General features: G+C 43.4%; 1 protein-coding gene across 1 annotated transcript in view; it reads right to left on the bottom strand.

Moving 5' to 3' along the window:
* The window catches only part of LOC140725638 (uncharacterized), a 35,234-nt gene that overhangs the window by 2,716 nt on the left and 12,838 nt on the right, over positions 1-19,680 (bottom strand). Inside the window, exons 6-9 of the mRNA XM_073041352.1 lie at positions 19,071-19,148; positions 3,862-3,999; positions 2,487-2,570; positions 669-719 (exon numbers count right to left, since the gene is read on the bottom strand). Coding sequence (XP_072897453.1) covers positions 669-719; positions 2,487-2,570; positions 3,862-3,999; positions 19,071-19,148 — 351 coding nt within the window. The remainder of the gene's footprint in view (positions 1-668; positions 720-2,486; positions 2,571-3,861; positions 4,000-19,070; positions 19,149-19,680) is intronic.

Raw genomic sequence — 19,680 nt, 5'->3', positions numbered from 1 at the left:
ATATTCTAGTTTCAGAATCTAGATCCAGCACACTAATACCTGTTCACACTATACTGAGGAAACACTATGCAGACTTCATTTTTGATAATAAAAATAATTACACAGCATCAAACCATCTTGTTAAGTCCTTGTTTTCAAATTCTGATAGACTTTAAATTTTAGAATTTCAAATTTGATTTCTTATTTTGCCACATGTTTTGGAGCACATAAACAACATTAAATACCCTTTATTTTAGAGTTCGACCTATCTACTGCTCATATATCATAGTGAAGTGATTAGGCAAGTCCTTAATAGTTCTGATATGGCAATATGAAGTAACAGTTTTTGGAACTTAAAACGTGAAAATGTTTCAATTAAAATTCAGAACAGGTCTTAAAAAAACAATCAGAAAAGATAAATTCCTTCCTTACCACTTCCAGCTTGTTTTCCTTATCTCTTAATTGATTTCAGATACTGTACCAGCTCCACAACAATTTGATTATAACATTTGCTGAGTACAGTATTTATAGTGTGAGAAATGGAAAACACCTTACTTCTCCAAAATCAATCAGGAGATAGAATACTGCTGGCAGGACCCTGCTTCTTCTTCAGTGCTGGTTTAAACATTTTGTTAGTCAGTGTACTCTAACTGCACAATTAAATCAGGGAAGATAGAAAGTCAACCTACCTGAAGCACAAATACACCACAGTCACTATCATTTTTCTGCTGAGGAATGCACTATGGAAGAAGAATACAGAACATTAGATTAAATAATTCAACAGTCCATTTTAAATTGTCTGAACCTTCCACCACTAATGGCAATTTTGATCCTATTTTTGTAATTGCAGATTGGTACTGTGCCTACAGGGTTAAGAGTTTTAAGCCAACCCCAGCATCTGTTTCTTATAGTGCCCAGCAAAATTTAAAGCTAGCCTTCTTTTCTGCCCGAAATGAATTTTCTAAAATTAATTATAGAGATGCTTACCAAATAGATTTAGGACACATAATATAATAATATTTGGGTGCTGAGTGGACAGTGCTATTGGAGAATTAATCAATTACAGAAAAAATTAAAGAGTGGTGGTGTACTGTTTGTTCATGAATGAGGATATTCTACCTTTTCCTATGGAAAGTTCATATTGGGGGAGATCTGATAGAAGATTTTAAGATTATGAGTGGCACAGATAGACAGGGAGCATCTTTTTCCCAGGGAAGAAATGTCTAATCACAGAAGGCATGCATTGAAGGTGAGAAGGGGTAGGTTCAAGGGGGACGTAGGGTTAAGTTTTTTACTCAGAGTGATAGATACCTGGAATGTGCTGCCTGGTATGGTGGTAGAGGCAAATACATGAAAGGCTATTAAGGGACGTTTAGATAGGCACATAAATGTGAGGAAGATGGAGGGATATGGACATCGTGTAGGAAGGAGGGATTGATTTTTGATTTACTTTTAGCTGGAGGGGTGGGGGCCTTTTTCTGTGCTATACTATTCTATGAAAAATTCAGAAAGCCAATCTATACAACTTCAATCACTGCAAACTGCAGAACAGTATAGAGTTTACTAAACTTACTGTAAAATATAAAGCACCCCACTTGCCCAGAAGGATGTGAAAATAATACCATAAACCTTAACCTTCACTTGTATACAATTTCAATGTCTAAAACAGTAAGAGGTGGATACAATGCCTCATGGATAGGCAGGAAACCAGCTGTGAGAGGCTGCAAATCTGCAAAGGAAAATGAGTGTAATAGAGGTAACAGATGGTGCACCAAATGGAAAAATTCAGTTACACAATTTGGTAAAAGAATAGAAGAAAGAAGGGTCTTTTAAGAGGCTCTTGGATAGGTACATGGAGCTTAGAAAAAGAGGGCAGTGGGTAACCTAGGTAATTTCTAAGTAAGTACATCTTCGGCACAGCATTGTGGGCCGAAGGGCCTGTATTGTGCTGTAGGTTTTCTAAGTTTCTAATACAATTATAGAGTGAGAAATGTAGGAACAGAGAGGGATTGTGAGATGCAGAAATTAAGTATGCAGGCTCAAGAAGCAATTAGGAGGGCAAACAGTTGTCCATTATTGCAAAGGCTGGACTACAAAAGTAAGGAAGTTTTGCTGGAACAAAATGGGGTACACAAACTCAGCAGATCAGGCAGCACAGAGAGAGTGAGAGATCGATCAAAGACTTGTTAGAACGAGGAGGTCAGAAAACAGTAGTGTTGTAGAATGTAAGAAGGTGGAGACAACATAAGCAATGTCTAAATAGCATGCGTAGTAGTTTAGAAGGCTACAGACTAAGCCTTTGCCATTTTCTCCTTTACTTTCCTAAGCAACCAAGGATGCATGCCATCTAGAGGAAGTAATTTCTCTCTATTTTAAATGCAATAAGCCTTTCTAATAACTCTCCCATCAATTTTATCCTAGCCACTTTCACAGTTAATTTTCCTTTGCTAAGATACCTGTAATATTTTTATGAGACTCAGAAGGATGCCAGTCCGGCTAAAACTTACTGTTGTGGCAAAAGCTTTCCACCCTTCCAGGAATGCAGGGCAATTTCGCTCACCAGCTTCTGTTTTTAAATATTTTAGGATGTTCTATGAACCAAAAGAAAGAGGCAGCGTGGTCACCATTTTGAAAATACAGTTTCAAGTCACAGTGTAGGCAATTAAGAATTAAAAACAGGTATCATCAGTCTTAATGTGTGACTGGAAGAGGATGTTTGTGGTTGGGATATGTGTCCCTTACCCTTTAGCATCTTTATTCGACTTGGACAAAAAGATGTTGAAACCCGAATAGCTCCAGCTGTTCATTAAATTCCTGTGTATTAAATTGCTGATCTACTCCAGACCTTCAAATAATTAATTCCAAGGGCATGGAGGATTCGAGTGAAATATCTAAATACTGCGAACAATTAAGACTTTGAGGCTGTCTTCGTGTTAAAGAAAGAAAATGTACTCCTGGCTACCTCCTGAGAAAATGGGAAAAGTAAAAAAAATAAATACGCACATTTTTATAAAACCTGAATTCTTTAGAATTTGTCAAAATACTTTAAGTAACTGTTTACTGTTCTCATCTGAAAACATCTCCAATTCAGTGAGTGCTTCTGCCTAAGATTAATTCATAGAGATATTCAATTCACTATCTGTCACAATAGCCATGTAAAGTACAGTTATGTTACTGGGCTGTCATTCAAAGTCCAGTCCTAGAGAAACTTGGAATAAATGCTTATCTCAGCAGAGGTTTTTGAGTTTTTCCTCTCCTAGATGAGCTGCCAAACATGGCTGAGGATCCCCATCTGTCCAAAGCCACTGGTTTTAAGGCACCAGTAACCCATCTTTACCATTTCTCCTGTCAGTTTATACAGTTCCATTGGTTTAGTAGCTAAGCCACATGTGAAGACCAGTAGCAGGACCTGGTAGTCAGAAGCTATTTGAGACACAGGTCATTGGGAGTATACAATAGGTATTGGGAGCTTATCCTCACTATCCCCCTCCCCAGCTATGACAAACTTAAGGAACCTCTGGGAAATTATATGCAGTGTAAAGAGGGAAATCAGAATTGTATTAATTTATGACAGTGGGACTCTTACAATCTGCTTCATCAACTGGAATAGAAAAGGAAGAATAATATCTAACAGGGTTATGCATCATGGTTCCTCTAGCAACGTGAAATATTTGCATGAAAAGGTTGGATTTCATGGTTGAATGATTAATTATCATACATTGATAGGTCATTCAGCTATGGATGTTAACCAAGACCCACCCAAGAAATACAGGAATAGGCTCATAATACCATTCACAGACCAAGTTACCAGCAAGTATCACTACCTTTTAAAAAAAAGGTTTTAAAAATGTGATTAAAAACTCTTCAGTAAAATTGTCTTACCTGAACACAGGAATTAAAATGGATGCCTTGAGAATCATAGAGACAAATTTTCCTATTTGGAAGGTCAACTGTTAATAGTGACCAATGAATTTCCAAATGTATAGGGATTAGTAATAGGGATTTACTGAATAAATCCACCTGGAAAAGAGTGGACAATAACTGGTTAAATCTTGTTAAGATGGCAGATAACTTTGCATACACAAATAAAGCAGGAACCACATTTAACAAACTAAAATACTTTGTAAACACAAAATACACTGCAGATGCTGGGGTCAAAGCAACACGCACAACACGCTGGAGGAACTCAGCAGGTCGGACAGCATCCGTGGAAACGAACAGTCAACGTTTCGGGCCGAGACCCTTTGTCAGGACTGAAGAGGGAGGGGACAGGGGCCTTATAAAGAAGTTGGGGGGAGGGTGGGAAGAAGGCTGGTAGGTGCCAGGTGAAAAACTAGTAAGGGGAAAGATCAAGGGGTGGGGGAGGAGAAGCAGGGAGGGGATAGGCAGGAAAAGTGAAGAAGGAATGTAAGGGGAAAGCACTATGGGTAGTAGAAGGCGGCAGAACCATGAGGGAGGTGATAGGCAGCTGGAGGAGGAGGCAGAGTGAAACTGGGATGGGGGAAGGGAGGAGGGGGGAATTACAGTAAGTTGGAGAATTCAATGTTCATGCCAAGGAGCTGGAGACTACCCTGATGGTTTATGAGGTGTTGCTCCTCCAACCTGAGTTTGACCTCATCATGGCAGTAGAGGAGGCCATGTATGGACATACCCGAATGGGAAAGTGAAGCAGAGTTGAAGTTGGTGGCAACCGGGTGATCCTGTCTGTTGTGGAGGACGAAGCTGTCCCCCAATCTGCGTCTGCTCTCACCGATGTAGAGGAGGCTACACCGGGAGCACCGGATGCAATAAATGACCCCAACAGACTCACAAGTGAAGTGTTGCCTCAGCTGGAAGGACTGTTTGGGGCCCTGAATGGTGGTAAGGGGGGAGGTGTGGGGACAGGTGTAGGATTTGTGCTTGCAGGGTTAAGTGTCAGGTGGGAGTTCTGTGGGGAGGGACGTGTGGACCAGGTAGTCGCAGAGGGAACGATCCCTGCGGAAAGCAGAGAGGGGTAGAGAGGGAAAGATGTGCTTAGTGGTGGGGTCCTGTTGAAGGTGGCGGAAGTTGTGGAGGATAATATGCTGGATCCAGAGACTGGTGGGGTGGCAGGTGAGAACAAGGGGAACCCAGTCCCTGTTGTGGTGACGGGAGGATGGGGTGAGGGCCGAAGTGCAGGAAATGGAGGAGAGGTGGGTGAGGGCATCATTGATGACGGCAGAAGGGAAACCACGATCTTCAAAGAAAGACAACATTTGAGATGTCCTGGAATGGAAAGCCTCATCCTGCGAGCAGATGCGGCGGAGACGGAGGAACTGGGAATAGGGAATAGCATTTTTGCACATGGCAGGGTGGGAAGAGGTATAGTCGAGGTAGTTATGAGAGTCAGTGGGTTTATATAAGTTGTCAGTGGACAGTCTGTCTCCAGAGATGTAGACCGAGAGATCGAGAAAGGGGAGAGAAGTGTCCGAGATGGACCAAGTGAATTTGAGGGCTGGGTGGAAGTTAGAGGCAAAGTCAATGAAATTGACGAGCTCAGCATGGTGCAGGAAGCAGCACCAATGTAGTCATTAATGTAGCGAAGGAAAAGTTGGGGAGCAGTACCAGTATAGATTTGGAGCATAGACTAACCAACGAAGAGGCAGGCATGGCTGGGGCCCATGTGAATGCCCACAGTTACACACTTCGTCTGAAGAAAATGGGAAGAACCGAAAGAGAAATTATTAAGTGTGAGTACCAGTTCCGCCAACCGGAGGAGTGTGGTGGTGGTAGGGAACTGGTGAGGTGTATTGTCAAGAAAGTAGTGGAGGGCTTTGAGGCCTTCTGATGGGGAATGGAAGTGTAAAGGGGGTTTCTTCTTTTTCTTTGTTACTGCGTATGTTAATCAAAATGGCTTCTTTGTTTTGTTAAAAGTAGGAATGCTTCTTTGCGAGAGTGCTGGAAGCTTGTTTGGGTTAAAATTTACTGATAATGAGAATTGTATTCCTTTGTTAACCAATTGGGATTAATGTTGTTCTTTCTTCTGAGTCTGTAAGCTATTGTTGGCGGGCTTTTGGGGAGATCGGCGCGAGGGGGTGAGAGAGAGAGGACGCGATGCTGTAAACTGGGCAAGGAATGGACCCCAAGCGGGGCTCCAAGGCCAGGAGGTACCCTGAGGAGAGGAGACGAAGATAGATGTGCTTGGTTGACCACTTCAGGTGGTCCTGAGCTGCGAGTCAAGGAGTTCGGAGGGGATCGAATGGTGGCCAGAAGACTTCGGTAATTGAGCTCCAACGGTTGTGCACGAAGAGGTTTGGACTTTGATAAGTTTGGCGCCTTTTCTTTATTTTCTTTTCCTTCATATCGTTATTAATCACTGAGTTATAGTAATCTTTATAAATTGTAATCATTTAATCACATATGGTGTCCTGTCTGTTATTTGGCGAGGCGGGGACATCACACAGCATTCACACAAGCTGATTACCCAGTTTGGCGGGGCTGAAGGCTGCTCCCCCTAGACGAGAATGAGCTGAGCGAGCCTGAGGCGACCCAGGGGGTTACAGAAGTGTATAAGGATTGCATTGTTATAAAACTCTTTGTAATCATTTATGACACAAAAAGTATGCCACTTAATCCATGACGTCCAAGCAGCAAAATAAAAGATAACTATTTAGCTTTATCTTACTTCCCAGCTCCTGTTCTACTGGCTACTCACAGTAGGATGTGATTAAGTTAGAAAGGGTGCACAAAAAAACTTCACAAGGACATTGTTGGATCACAGGGCTTGAGTTATATGAAGAAGGTTACAATTCTTTAGATCATCCAAATACTTTAAAAATGAAGAGTAATTTTGCCACACATACAAAATGCTGGTGGAACACAGCAGGCCAGGCAGCATCTATAAGGAGAAGCACTGTTGATGTTTCGGGCCGAGACCCTTCGTCAGGACTAACTGAAAGGAAAGGTAGTAAGAGATTTGAAAGTAGGAGGGGGAGGGGAAAATGCTAAAGGATAGAAGACCGGAGGGGGTGGGGTGAAGCTGAGAGCCGGAAAGGTGATTGGCAAAAGGGATACAGAGCTGGAGAAAGGAAAGGATCATGGGACGGGAGGCCTCGGGAGAAAGGGGGAGGGGAGCACCACAGGGAGATGGAGAACAGGCAGAGTGATGGGCAGAGAGAGAGAAAAAAAGAGGGGGGAAAAAACTAAATATATCAGGGATGGGGTAAGAAGGGAAGGAGGGGAATTAACGGAAGTTAGAGAAGTGAATGTTCATGCCATCAGATTGGAGGCTACCCAGCGGTATATAAGGTGTTATTCCTCCAACCCGAGTGTGGCTTCATCTTGAGTAGAGGTGGCCATGGATAGACATATCAGAATAGGAATGGGACGTGGAATTAAAATGTGTGGCCACTGGGAGATCCTGCTTTCTCTGGCGGTCAGAGCGTAGGTGTTCAGTGAAATGGTCTCCCAGTCTGCGTCGGGTCTCACCAATATATAAAAGGCCACACCGGGAGCACCGAATGCAGTATACCACACCAGCCGACTCACAGGTGAAGTGTCGCCTCACCTGGAAGGACTGTCTGGGGCCCTGAATGGTGGTGAGGGAGGAAGTGTAAGGGCAGGTGTAGCACTTGTTCTGCTTACAAGGATAAGTGCCAGGAGGGAGATCGGTGGGAAGGGATGGGGGGGATGAATGGACAAGGGAGTCGCGTAGGGAGCGATCCCTGCTGAAAGCAGAAAGAGTGGGGGAGGGAAAGATGTGCTTGGTAGTGGGATCCCGTTGGAGGTGGCGTAAGTTACGGAGAATTATATGTTGGACCTGGAGGCTGGTGGGGTGGTAGGTGAGGACAAGGGGAACCCTATCCCAAGTGAGGTGGTGGGCGGATGGGGTGAGGGCAGATGTGCGGGAAATGGGAGAGATGCGTTTGAGATACACAAAATGCTGGTGGAACACAGCAGGCCAGGTAGCAATACAATAATTTTCCCTCCACTTTTGCTGACTGCACGATCCAGATCCACATTACAGCTGATGAAACATTTTTATTATTTCTTATTTAGAGAGCACAGAAACAGATACTTCAGACCCAATGAGTCCACACTGCCCAATTGCATTTGAACAATTAACCTACTAACCCATGGGCCTTTGGAAATCGGAGGAAACTCATGAGGAAAAATGGACAACTTCCTCAGAGAGTGGGGAAGTGGACTCGGATCACTGGTGGAACATTACTGTGCCACCCTCGATTTTTACTGATTACTTTTAATCCTTCTTCTAAATTTAGAACCATAGAACATTACAGCACAGTACAGGCCCTTTAGCCCTCCATGTTGTGCAAACCCATATAATCCTTAAAAAAAAGTACTAAACCCACACTACCCCATAACCCTCTATTTTTCTTTCATCCATGTGCCTGTCCAAAGGGTTCTTAAATACCCCTGTTTTAGCCTCCACCACCATCCCTGGCAAGTCACTCCAGGCACTCACAACACTCTGTGTAAAAAAAAAACATACCCCTGATATCTCCCCTAAACATCCCTCCCTTAATTTTGTACATATACCCTCTGGTGTTTGCTACTGGTGCCCTGGGAAACAGGTACTGACTATCCACCCTGTCTATGCCTCTCATAATCTTGTAGAATTCTATCAAGTCCCCTCTCATTCTTCTACACTCCAAACAGAAAAGTCCCAGTTCTGCTAACCTTGCTTCATATGGCTTGTTCTCCAAACCAGGCAACATCCTGGTAAATCTCCTCTGCACCCTCTCCATAGCTTCCACATCCTTCCTATAATGAGGTGACCAGAATTGAACACAATACTCTTAAGTGCAGTCTCACCAGAGATTTGTAGAGTTGCAACATGACCTCTCTACTCTTGAACTCAATCCCCCGGTTAATGAAGCCTAGCATCCCATAGGCCTTCTTAACTACCCTAACAACCTGCGCAACGACCTTGAGGGAAGTATGGATTTGAACCCCAAGGTCCCTTTGTTCATCCACACTCTTAAGTAACTGACCATTAATCCTGAACTCAGTCTTCTGGTTTGTCCTTCCGAAATGCATCACCTCACACTTGTCCGGATTGAACTCCATCTGCCATTTTTCTGCCCAACTCTGCAGCCTTTCTATATCCTCTTGTAACCTTCGACCACCTACAGCTCCATCCACAACTCCTCCAATCTTCGTGTCATCTGCAAACTTACTCACCCATCCTTCCGCTTCTACATCCAGGTCATTTATAAAAATCACAAATAGCAGGGGTCCCAGGACAGATCCCTGCGGCCACTCCACTAGTCACCGACCTCCAGGCAGAATACTTTCCATCCACAACTACCCTCTGCTTTCTTCCTTTAAGCCAATTTTTTATCCAAACAGCCAAGGTTCCACTTATCCCATGCCTCATGACTTTCTGGATGAGTCTCTTGTGAGGGACCTTGTCAAATGATTTGCTAAAGTCCATGTAGACCACATCCACTGCCCTACCCTCATCAATTACTTTTGTTACCTCTTCAAAAAACTCAATCAGGTTCGTGAGGCACGATCTTCCCTTCACAAAGCCATGTTGACTATCCATGAGTAGACTGTACTTCTCCAAATGCTCGTAGATCCTATCCTTAAGAATCCTTTCCAGTAGTTTGCAGACCACCGACGTAAGACTCACCGGTCTACAGTTCCCAGGTTTCTCCCTATTACCTTTTTTTAAACAAGGGAACTACATTTGCCATTCTCCAGTCCTCTGGTACTTCTCCTGCAGCCAAAGAGGATTCAAAGATCATAGCTAATGCTCCAATGATCTCCTCTCAATTCCCACAACAACCTGGGGTGTATCAAATCCGGCCCTGGGGATTTATCAATCTTAATGTTTTTAAGAAGATTCAGCACTACTTCTTCCGTAATCTCCACACTGTCCAGCACACAGGCCCGCTCGACTTCAACCTCACCCTGATCAAGATCCTTTTCACTTGTGAATACTGAAGCAAAGTACTCATTTAGGACCTCCTCCGCCTCCAGGCACATTGCCCTCTTTATCCTTTAGTGGTCCCACCTTCGTTCTCGTCATCCTCCTGTTCTTCACATACGCATAGAACGTCTTGGGGTTCTCCTTAATCCTACATGCCAAGGCCTTCTCATGCCCCCTTCAGCTCTCCTAAGTCCTTTCTTTAGCTCCTTCCTGGCTACCCTATATTTCTCATAAGCCCCTCCTACTTCCTGCTTCTTATATTTAACATATGCTTCCTTTTTCCTCTTGACGAGTTGCCTCGTGTTTCATCAGCCACGGTTCCCTTTTCCTTGCCTCAGTGGGACAAACCTATCCTGAACCCAGCTCAAGTGGTCCCTAGACATCTCCCACATTAGTTCTGGGCTTTCCCCTTTGAACATCTGCTTCCAATTTACTCTTGCTAGTTCCTGCCTCATCCCTTCAAAGTTAGCCCTTCCCCAGTTAAGCACTTTACCATTTCATCTGATTTTATCCCTTTCCATAGCTATGCTGAAGCTAAGGGAGTTGTGGTCACTCTCACCAAAATGCTCCCCCACCAAGAGGTCTGTCACCTGACCAGGTTCATTACCCAGAACTAGATCCAGTATAGCCTCTCATCTCGTCGGCCAGTCCACATACTGTGTCAGAAATCCTTCTTTAACACACCTGACAAATTCAGCCCCATCTATCCCCCTTGCACTCAGGAGGTGCCAGTCAATATGAGGGAAGTTGAAATCACCCATAACTACTACCCTGTATTTCCTGCACCATTCTAAAATCTGCCTACTTAGCTGCTCCTTGGTGTCCCTAGGGCTATTTGGAGGCCTATAGACGACTCCCAGCACAGTGATTGATCCCTTCCTATTTCTGACTGCCACCCAGACCGACTCAGTGGACACTCCCTCTGCAGCGTCCTCCCTTTCTATAGCTGTGATACTATCCCTGACCAGCAATGCCATTCCCCCCCCTTTTCTACCTCCCATCCTATTTCTTTTAAAACACCTGAACCCCAGGACCTGCATCATCCAATCCTTCCCTTCCTCCAACCAAGTTTCAGTAACGGCCACAACATCGTAGTTCCACATACTAATCCATGCTCTAAGTTCATCCTCCTTGTTCCTAGTACTCCTACCATTGAAATAGACACATTTCAACCCCTTTAACTGGCTACAATTATGTTTCATCCCCTGCCTGTCCTTCCTCATCAACTCAGAACTTTTAGCATCATGCCCTTGTCCTTCTACCTTAATCCCTGCTCTCACATTCTGATTCCCACTCCCCTGCCAAACTAGTTTAAACCCTCCCTAACAGCTCTATCAAACATGCTCGCCAGGATATTGGTCCCTCTGGGATTCAAGTGCAACCCATCCTTTTTGTACAGGTCACACCCACCCCAAAAGAGGTCTCAATGATCCAGAGATCTGTATCCCTGCCCCCTGCTCCTTTCCCTCAGCCATGCATTTATCCTCCACCTCATTCTATTCCTATTCTCACTGTTGCGTGGCACAGGCAGTAATCCCGAGATCACTACCTTTGAGGTCCTGCTTTCCAACTTCTTCCTAACTCCCTATAGTCTTCTTTCAGGACCTCTTCCCCTTTCCTACCTACGTCATTGGTACCAGTATGTACCACAACCTCTGGCTGTTCTCCCTCCCACCATAAGATATCTTGGATGCGATCAGAAACATCTGGGACCCTGGCACCTGGGAGACAAACTACCATCTGAGTTTCTTTCCTGCGTCCACAGAATCGCCTGTCTGAACCCCTGACTATAGAGTCCCCTATCACTACTGCCTTCCTCTTCCTTTCCCTACCCTTCTGAGCCACAGGGCCAGACTCTATGCCAGAGGCACGGCCACTGTCGCTTCCCCCAGGTAGGCTGTTCCTCCCAACAGTACTCAAACAGGAGTACTTATTGTCAAGGGGTACAGCCACAGGTACTCACTAGTACCTGACTCTTCCCCTTCCCTCTCCTGACTGTGACCCATTTCTCTGCCCCCGTGGCCCCAGAGTGACCACCTGCCTGTAACTCCTCTCTATCACTTCCTCACTCTCCCTGACCAGATGAAGGTCATCGAGCTGCAGCTCCAGTTCCCTAACATGGTCCCTCAGGAGTTGCATCTCGATGCACCGGGTGCAGATATGGCCTTCTGGGACGCCGGGAGACTCCAGGACCTCCCACATCTGACACCGATCACAGAAAACCGGCCTCACACACATACTACTTCCTTTTGCAATCAACAACTGCCTCGCCTCGTCCCATTACCACCAAAGCCCTTTCACTCAGCTACCTCTCACTCCGTTGCCCGCTGGATATGGCTGCCTTCTTTTTAAACTGTTCGCGCTCAACTGGCTGACGTCACACACCTGCGCAGTCTGGCCTGTATGTTACATGGTTATAATTTCACTGTTTGTTGAATGTTAAGAAACATTACAATATCCATGTCCATAAGATACAGGAGCAAAATTAGGTTATTTTGACCCATCGAATCTGCTCCGCCATTTCATCATGGCTGATCCCATTTTCTTCTCAGCCCAAATCTCCTGCCTCCTCCCTGTATTCCTTCATACTCTGACCCATCAAGAATCTATCAATCTCTGCCTTAAATATACATAAAGACAGCTCCACAGCTGCCTGTGACAAAGAATTCCACCGATTCACCACTCTCTGGTTAAAGGAATTCCTCCTCATCTCCATTCTAAAAGGACGCCCCTCTATTTTGAAGCTGTGGCCTCTGGTCTTACACTCTCCCACCATAGGAAACATCCTCTCCACATCCACTCAAGGCCTTTTACCATTTGACAGGTTTCAATGAGGTCACCCCTCATTCTTCTGAATTCTAGTGAATACAGGCTCAGAGCCATTAAACACTCTTCATATGACAAGCCATTCAATCCTAAAATCATTTTTGGGAACCTCCTTTGAATCTTCTTCAGTTTCAGCACATCCTTCCTAAGCTAAGGGGCCCAAAACTGCTCACAATACACCAAGTGAAGCCTCAGTAGTGTTTTATAAAGTTTCAACATTATGTTCTTGCTTTTATATTCTAGTCCTCTTGAAATGAGGACACCGCACTGAACCTGAAAATTAACCTTTAGGGAATCCTGCACAAGGACTTCCAAGTCCCTTTGAATCTCAGTTTTTTGTATTTTCTCTCCATTTAGAAAATAGTCAACCCTTTCATTTATTTAACCAAAATGCATGACCGTACACTTCTCAATACTGTATTCCGTCGTCTCTTTGCCCATTTTCCTAATTGTCTAAATCCTCTGTAGCCTCTACCTCCTCAAAACTACCTGCCCCTCCATCTATCTTCATATTGCCTACAAACTTTGCAACAAAGCCATCAATTCCATCATCCAAATCATTGACAAATAACAGAAAAAGAATTGGTCCCAATACAGACCCTGTAGAACACCACTAGTCACCTGTGGCCAGCCAGAAAAGGCTACCTTTACTCCCACTCTTTGCCTCCTGCCTGTCAGCCATTGCTTTAGCCATGCTAGAATCTTCCCTTAATACCACGCGCTTGTAGTTTGGTGTAGGGCCATATCTAACTTCCTCTTAAATATAGCCAATGAACTGGCCTCAACTGTTTCCTGTGGCAGAGAATTCCACAGATTCACCACTCTTTGTGTGAAGAAGTTTTTCCTCATCTCGGTCCTAAAAGGCTTCCCCTTTATCCTTAAACTGTGACCCCTCATTCTGGACTTCCCCAACATCAGAAACAATCTTCCTGCATCTAGCCTGTCCAATCCCTTTAGAATTTTATACGTTTCAATAAGATTCCCCCTCAATCTTCTAAATTCCAGTGAGTATAAGCCTAGTCGATCCAGTCTTTCTTCATATGAAAGTCCTGCCATCCCAGGAATCAATCTCGTGAAACTTCTCTGTACTCCCTTCTATGGCAAGAATGTCTTTCCTCAGATTAGGGGACCAAAACTGCACACAATATTCTAGGTGCAGTCTCACCAAGGCCTTGTACAACTGCAGTAGAACCTCCCTGCTCCTGTACTCAAATCCTTTTGCTATGAATGCCAACATACCATTTGCTTTTTTCACTACCTGCTGTACCTGCATGCCCATCTTCAATGACTGGTGTACAATGACACCCAGGTCTTGTTGCACCTCCCCTTTTCCTAATCGGCCACTGTTCAGATAATAATCTGTTTTCCTGTTCTTGCAACCAAAGTGGATAACCTCACATTTATCCAAATTAAATTGCACCTGCCATGAATTTGCCCACTCAGATGCAATTTAATGTGTTTAAATGTGAGGTTATCTACTTTGGTTGTCTATCCTGCTTGTTACTTCTTCAAAGAATTCCACAGATTTTCAGGTAAGGTTTTCCCTTGAGGAAACCATGCTAACTACGGGCTTATTTTATCATGTGCTTTAAAGTACACTGAGACCTCATCCTTAATAATTGACTGCAATATCTTTCCAGCCACTGAGGTCAGACTAACTGGCCTATAGTTTCCTTTCTTCTGACTCTCTCTCTTCTTGAAATGTGGAGTGACATTTACAATTTTCTAGTCTTTCGGAACCATTCCAGAATTTAGTGATCGTTGAAAGATTAAGATTGATGCCTCTGCGATTTCTTTAGCCACCTCTTTCAGAACTCTGGGGTGTACACCACTGGTCTATTGTCAGAGTACATACATGTCACCATATACAACCCTGAGATTCTTTTTCCTGCGGGCATACTTGGCAAATCTACAGAACAGCAACTGTAAACAAGATCAATGAACAACAAACTGCAAATGCAAATATAAATAAATAGCAATAAATAATAAGAATGAAATAACAAGATAAGTGAGACCATTTGTTGTGGGAACACCAGAAATTGAATGAGTGCAGTTGTCCCATTTTGTTTAACAGCTTGAAGGTTGAGAGGTTCCTGAAGCTGATGGTATGAGTTCTGAGGCAATTGTACCTTCTATCTGATGGCAGTAGTGAGAAAGGAGCACTGCCTGGGTTGTGTAATGCAGCTTGTCAGCATACTTTCCACCACACATCAATAGAAGTTTGCTAAGGTTTTTGATGACATGCCAAATCTCTGCAGACTCTGGAGGAAGCAGAGGTGCTGCTGTGCTTTCTTTGCAATTATATTTATATTATAGGTCCAGGACAGGTCCTTTGAGAGAGTGACATCCGGGAATTTAAAGTTACTGACCCTCTCCACCTCTGATCCTCTGATGAGTACTGGCTCATGGACCTCTGGTTTCCCTCTCTTGAAATCTACAATCAGTTCCTTGGTCTTATAGACATTGAGTAAGAGGTTGTTGTTATTACACCACTCAGCCAAATTTTCAATCTCCCTCCTGTATGCTGATTCACCACCACCTTTCATAAAGCCCACAACAGGGGTGTCTTCAGCAAACTTGTATATAGTGTTGGAGCTGTACTTGGCCACACAGTCATAGATTTAAAGAAAGTCAGTAGGTTGTGGGAACAGTTCTGTGATGGGTCAAGTGAAGTTGAATGATGAGCCTGATGGTTGGGGGTAATAAGTTGCCCAATTAGGTTGCACAACAATAAATGTGTAAATCTATAACTGTTCTTACTTGTCAGTGGTTAGTTTTAATACAAAAGATAGTTTGGGTGATATCTAATACCAAGGTGCCTGTGCAATGGCATTGGTGATACTGGCTGCACTTCATGCTTTCTTGACCACCCTATCAAGCTGTGCAGCCACCTTCAGGGTATTATGAAAGTTGACCCAGAGATCCCTATGCTCATTAACACCATTCAGGATCTTGCCCTTAACAGTGTACTCTCTCTTTGCATTTGACCTACCAAAGTGTAATATTTCACATTTGACTGGATTAAACTCTATCAGACATTTCTCCATCAATATCTGCAACTGATCTATATCCCGTTGTATTCTTTGCCAGATTTTTATACTATCCACAACACCATCAATTTTTGCATGATCTGCAAACTTACTAATCTATCCATCTACATTTTCATACAGCTCATTTATATACATGACAAACAACAGAGGTCTCAGTACAGACCTTGCTCAATGCCACTAATCACAGACCACCAGCTAGAAAAAGTATCTTCAACCACTATCCTCTGTCTTCAATGAGCAGCCAGTTCTGAATCCCGATGGACAAATTACCATGGATCCCATGCATTTTAATCTTCTGGATGAGCTCTGAGGGACCTCATCAAACACCTTACTAAAAATCCATGTTCCCACAGAAAACCATGCTGGCTCTCCCAAATTAGGTCATGGTTTTCCAAAGGCTCATAAATCCTATCCCTAAGAAACTCTCTCCTGTAAGTTCTCTACCACTGACATGAAACTCATTGGTTTATAGTTTTCAAGATTATCCCTGGTTCCCTTCTTGAATAACGGAACAACATTAGCTATTCACCAGTCTTCTGGGACCTTACCTGTGGATGGAGAGGATATGAAGATGTCCTTTACCTCAGAGTACCCCAACATATCAATGCACTCAAACTGATCTCCCTATCTTCCACGTTCTTTTCCTTGGTAAATACTGATGTACTCATTAAGGGCCTCATCCACACCCTCTGCATCCAAGCAAATGTTTCCTCCTTTATCCTTGAGTGGTCATACTCTCTCCCTAGTTATACGCTTGCTCTTGACGTATATATCGAATGCCTTGGGATTCTCTTAAATCCTACTTGCCAAGGACTTTTCATGGGCCCTTCTGGCATTCCTGATTCCCTTTCTGAGTTCTTTTCTGGCTTCCTAATCTTTACATACTTTTCCTTTTTCTTCTTGACTAAATTTATCAGCTCTGTCAACATCCAAGGTTCTCTTGCTTTGCCCTCCTTGTTCTTCCTTCTGACTGGAACCTATCTGTCTTGTCCTCTGTGCGGTTGGTCTTTAAACATCTTGTACATGTCAGATGTCAACTTGCCCAAGAACAGCTGTTCTTGATTGACCCTCCCTAGCTCCTGCCAATGCTCCCTCTAATTTGTAATGACCAGTGTGCGCAAAAATCCGGTGCTATGCAGTTTTTTTGCCCAATGACAACAATATGTGCACACTGAACAATTTCTTCAATAACAATAGTGTAAATAAGCCAGTTCTAAGATCTGCAGACAAATCATCGCAATCTCCACATTGTCAGCACTGTCCACATCAGAAATTGGAAAAGGAAATGTGATTACGTATGATCGTGAAATATACTTAATCTTGCCAACAAGGTACAGGGTGAAAACCTTCTGTGCTCAGTTTAAATTCCTTTGTGTGCCAGTAGCAAAAGATGTGTGTGCATGTGCACATGTACACCTTAGAGGGAACACTGGCTCCTGCCTATTGCTCTCATTTGTGTTAATACTCTAACACAAGTTCCATATTTATCCTTATAGCTATCTTAAAACTTATAAGGATTTGTGGTCTCTATCTCCCCAACTGTTTGTATTAGGGAAGTTGAAGTCCCCCATGACAACCCGATAGTTTTACATCTTTCCTTATTGATATGACCTTAGTGGACAAGCCTTCCATTATGTCCCCTCTAAGAGCCTATTGTCCTTAATTAGTGGTGCAACTCCCCCACCTCTTTACCTGCTCTCTATCTTTTCTAGAACATCGAAATCCTGGGACATTAAGCACCCATTCCTGTCCCTCTCTCAACCAAGTCTCTGTAATGGCGACATCATCATAGTTCCATGTAGTGATCCATGCTTTAAGTTCATCACCTTTACCTTTTGCATTAAAATATCCATCCCATTGTATCTATTATTTTGCAACTGCCTGTTTTTACTGACCTTGATATCTATCCTTCCTTCACCTCCATCCCTCCACTTTCTGACCTGGTTGCATTGGCTCTCCTCCCCTTTGCCATACTAGTTTAAACTCTTCTGAGCAGCACTCGCAAACCTCCTGGCGAGGATACTGGTTCCCCTCCAGTTTAGGTGTAACCCATCCCTTGTGTACAGGTCATCCCTGCCCCAGAAATGGTTCCAATGATCCAAGAACCTGAAACCCTACCCCGTGCACCAGTTCCTCAGCCACTCATTCATCTGTACAATCATCCTATTCCTACTTCTGCATTAAGATACTACTTCCCATTTGCGCGACAGGCTTCATTGTTTGGAATTTAGCATTATGGATCCTCTTTAAATGAAATTGAAATAGAACCGGTATTAGCAATGCTGGTACACAGGCACTTAGATGTTAGATATGGTCCATACTGTACATGTTTGCCTTTATTAGTCGAAGCATTGAGTTTGAAAGACAGGAAGCTACTTGCAGCTTTATAAAAGTCTAGTTAGCTGCATCTGCTCTGGTTACCTCATTTTGGGAAGGGCACCGAGGCTTTGGAGAGCAGGCAGAGGAGGATTACCAGGGCGTTTCCTGGATTAGAGGCCATGTGTAATAATGAGAGGTTGAATAAACTTGGTTTCTTTTCTCTGAAGCGGCTGAGGCCGAGGGGAAATATGATAGATGTTTATAGGATTATGAGAGGTATTGATAAGAGTAGATGGACAATATCTCTTTCCAAGGGTTGAAATGTTTAATACCAGAGGGGATGCATTTAAGGTGAGAGAGGTAATTTCAAAGGAGAGGTGAGGGGCAAGTTGTTTTTTTTTTTAGAGTGGCAGACGCCTGGAATGCACAGCCTGTGATGGTGGTAGAGGCAGAAACATTAGAGACTTTCAAGAGATATTTAGATAGGCACATAACTGTGAGGAAAGTGGATGGATATGGACATTGTGAACGCAGAAGAGATTAGTTTAGCTAGCCAATTGATTACTAATTGGTTCAGTACAATATTATGGGCAAAGGGCTTGTTCCTGTGCTGTACTGTTCTATGTACCATGTACACAGTGGAGAAAGAGTCTGAATATAAGTGACACACATAAAATGCTGGAGGAACTCAGCAGGCCAAGTAGAACTATGGAAAAGAGTAAACAGTCGACAGTTCGAGCTGAAGGGTCTCAACCCAAAATGTTGACTGTTTACTCTTTTCCATAGATGCTGCCTGGCCTGCTGAATTCCTCCAGCATTTTATCTGTGGCTTGTATGTCCAGCATCTGCAGATTTTTTCTTGTTTCTGAGAATAAGTGCTTTGTTTGAACGTATATTAAAACATCGATAGCTGCTGATTTCAATACCTAGCACTATATATAACCACAGGCTGCTGCCCAACCCTCTTTTTGGTGACGCACCTTTTTTGTCCACCTCTTAACTCCATTATATCCTTTAGTTTGAAGCTGTTTGTAAAAGAAACTATTGAAGAAGTGAACCTGAAAAAGACAAAGGTTAATGAGAAAACCTTCTTAGCTTATAATTACCATATCATAATCCAATTTTATAATCCCATCCTATCCACTTTCTTCTCCTTCCCATTCAAGACATCAATAAATGTGAACCACACTATAAACATCTATATTTGTAAACAATATAAGAGGCTACTTTGCTTCACAACTGCATTCTAGTTCACAAAGTAATCCAATTTGCTTATTCATAATCTCCCTCTTCACAACAGGTTCTACTGTACACCTACATGCTTCAAGACAATTTACAATGACCCTTCAACCTTTTACCTGACACTTCTCTGGGAACACTCAGAGAAACCAATGTGTTTACAGCCAGACCTTGCAAGCCCCACACTGGAGGTCAGTGGATCTGTGGAACAGCAGATCAACCGGCTGTGCCACTGAAAATGTCCATTCTGCATGAGTATTAGTGCATCGCAACAGAGATAAACACTGTTCACTTAGAAAGTTCCCATGTACAATGTTGGATAATGATCACAAACAAAGCCACTGGCTTTGT

The sequence above is a fragment of the Hemitrygon akajei genome, chromosome 3, assembly GCF_048418815.1.
Source record: "Hemitrygon akajei chromosome 3, sHemAka1.3, whole genome shotgun sequence".
NCBI classification, from domain to species: Eukaryota; Metazoa; Chordata; class Chondrichthyes; order Myliobatiformes; family Dasyatidae; genus Hemitrygon; species Hemitrygon akajei.
This window is presented reverse-complemented; position numbering and strand designations above follow the sequence as displayed.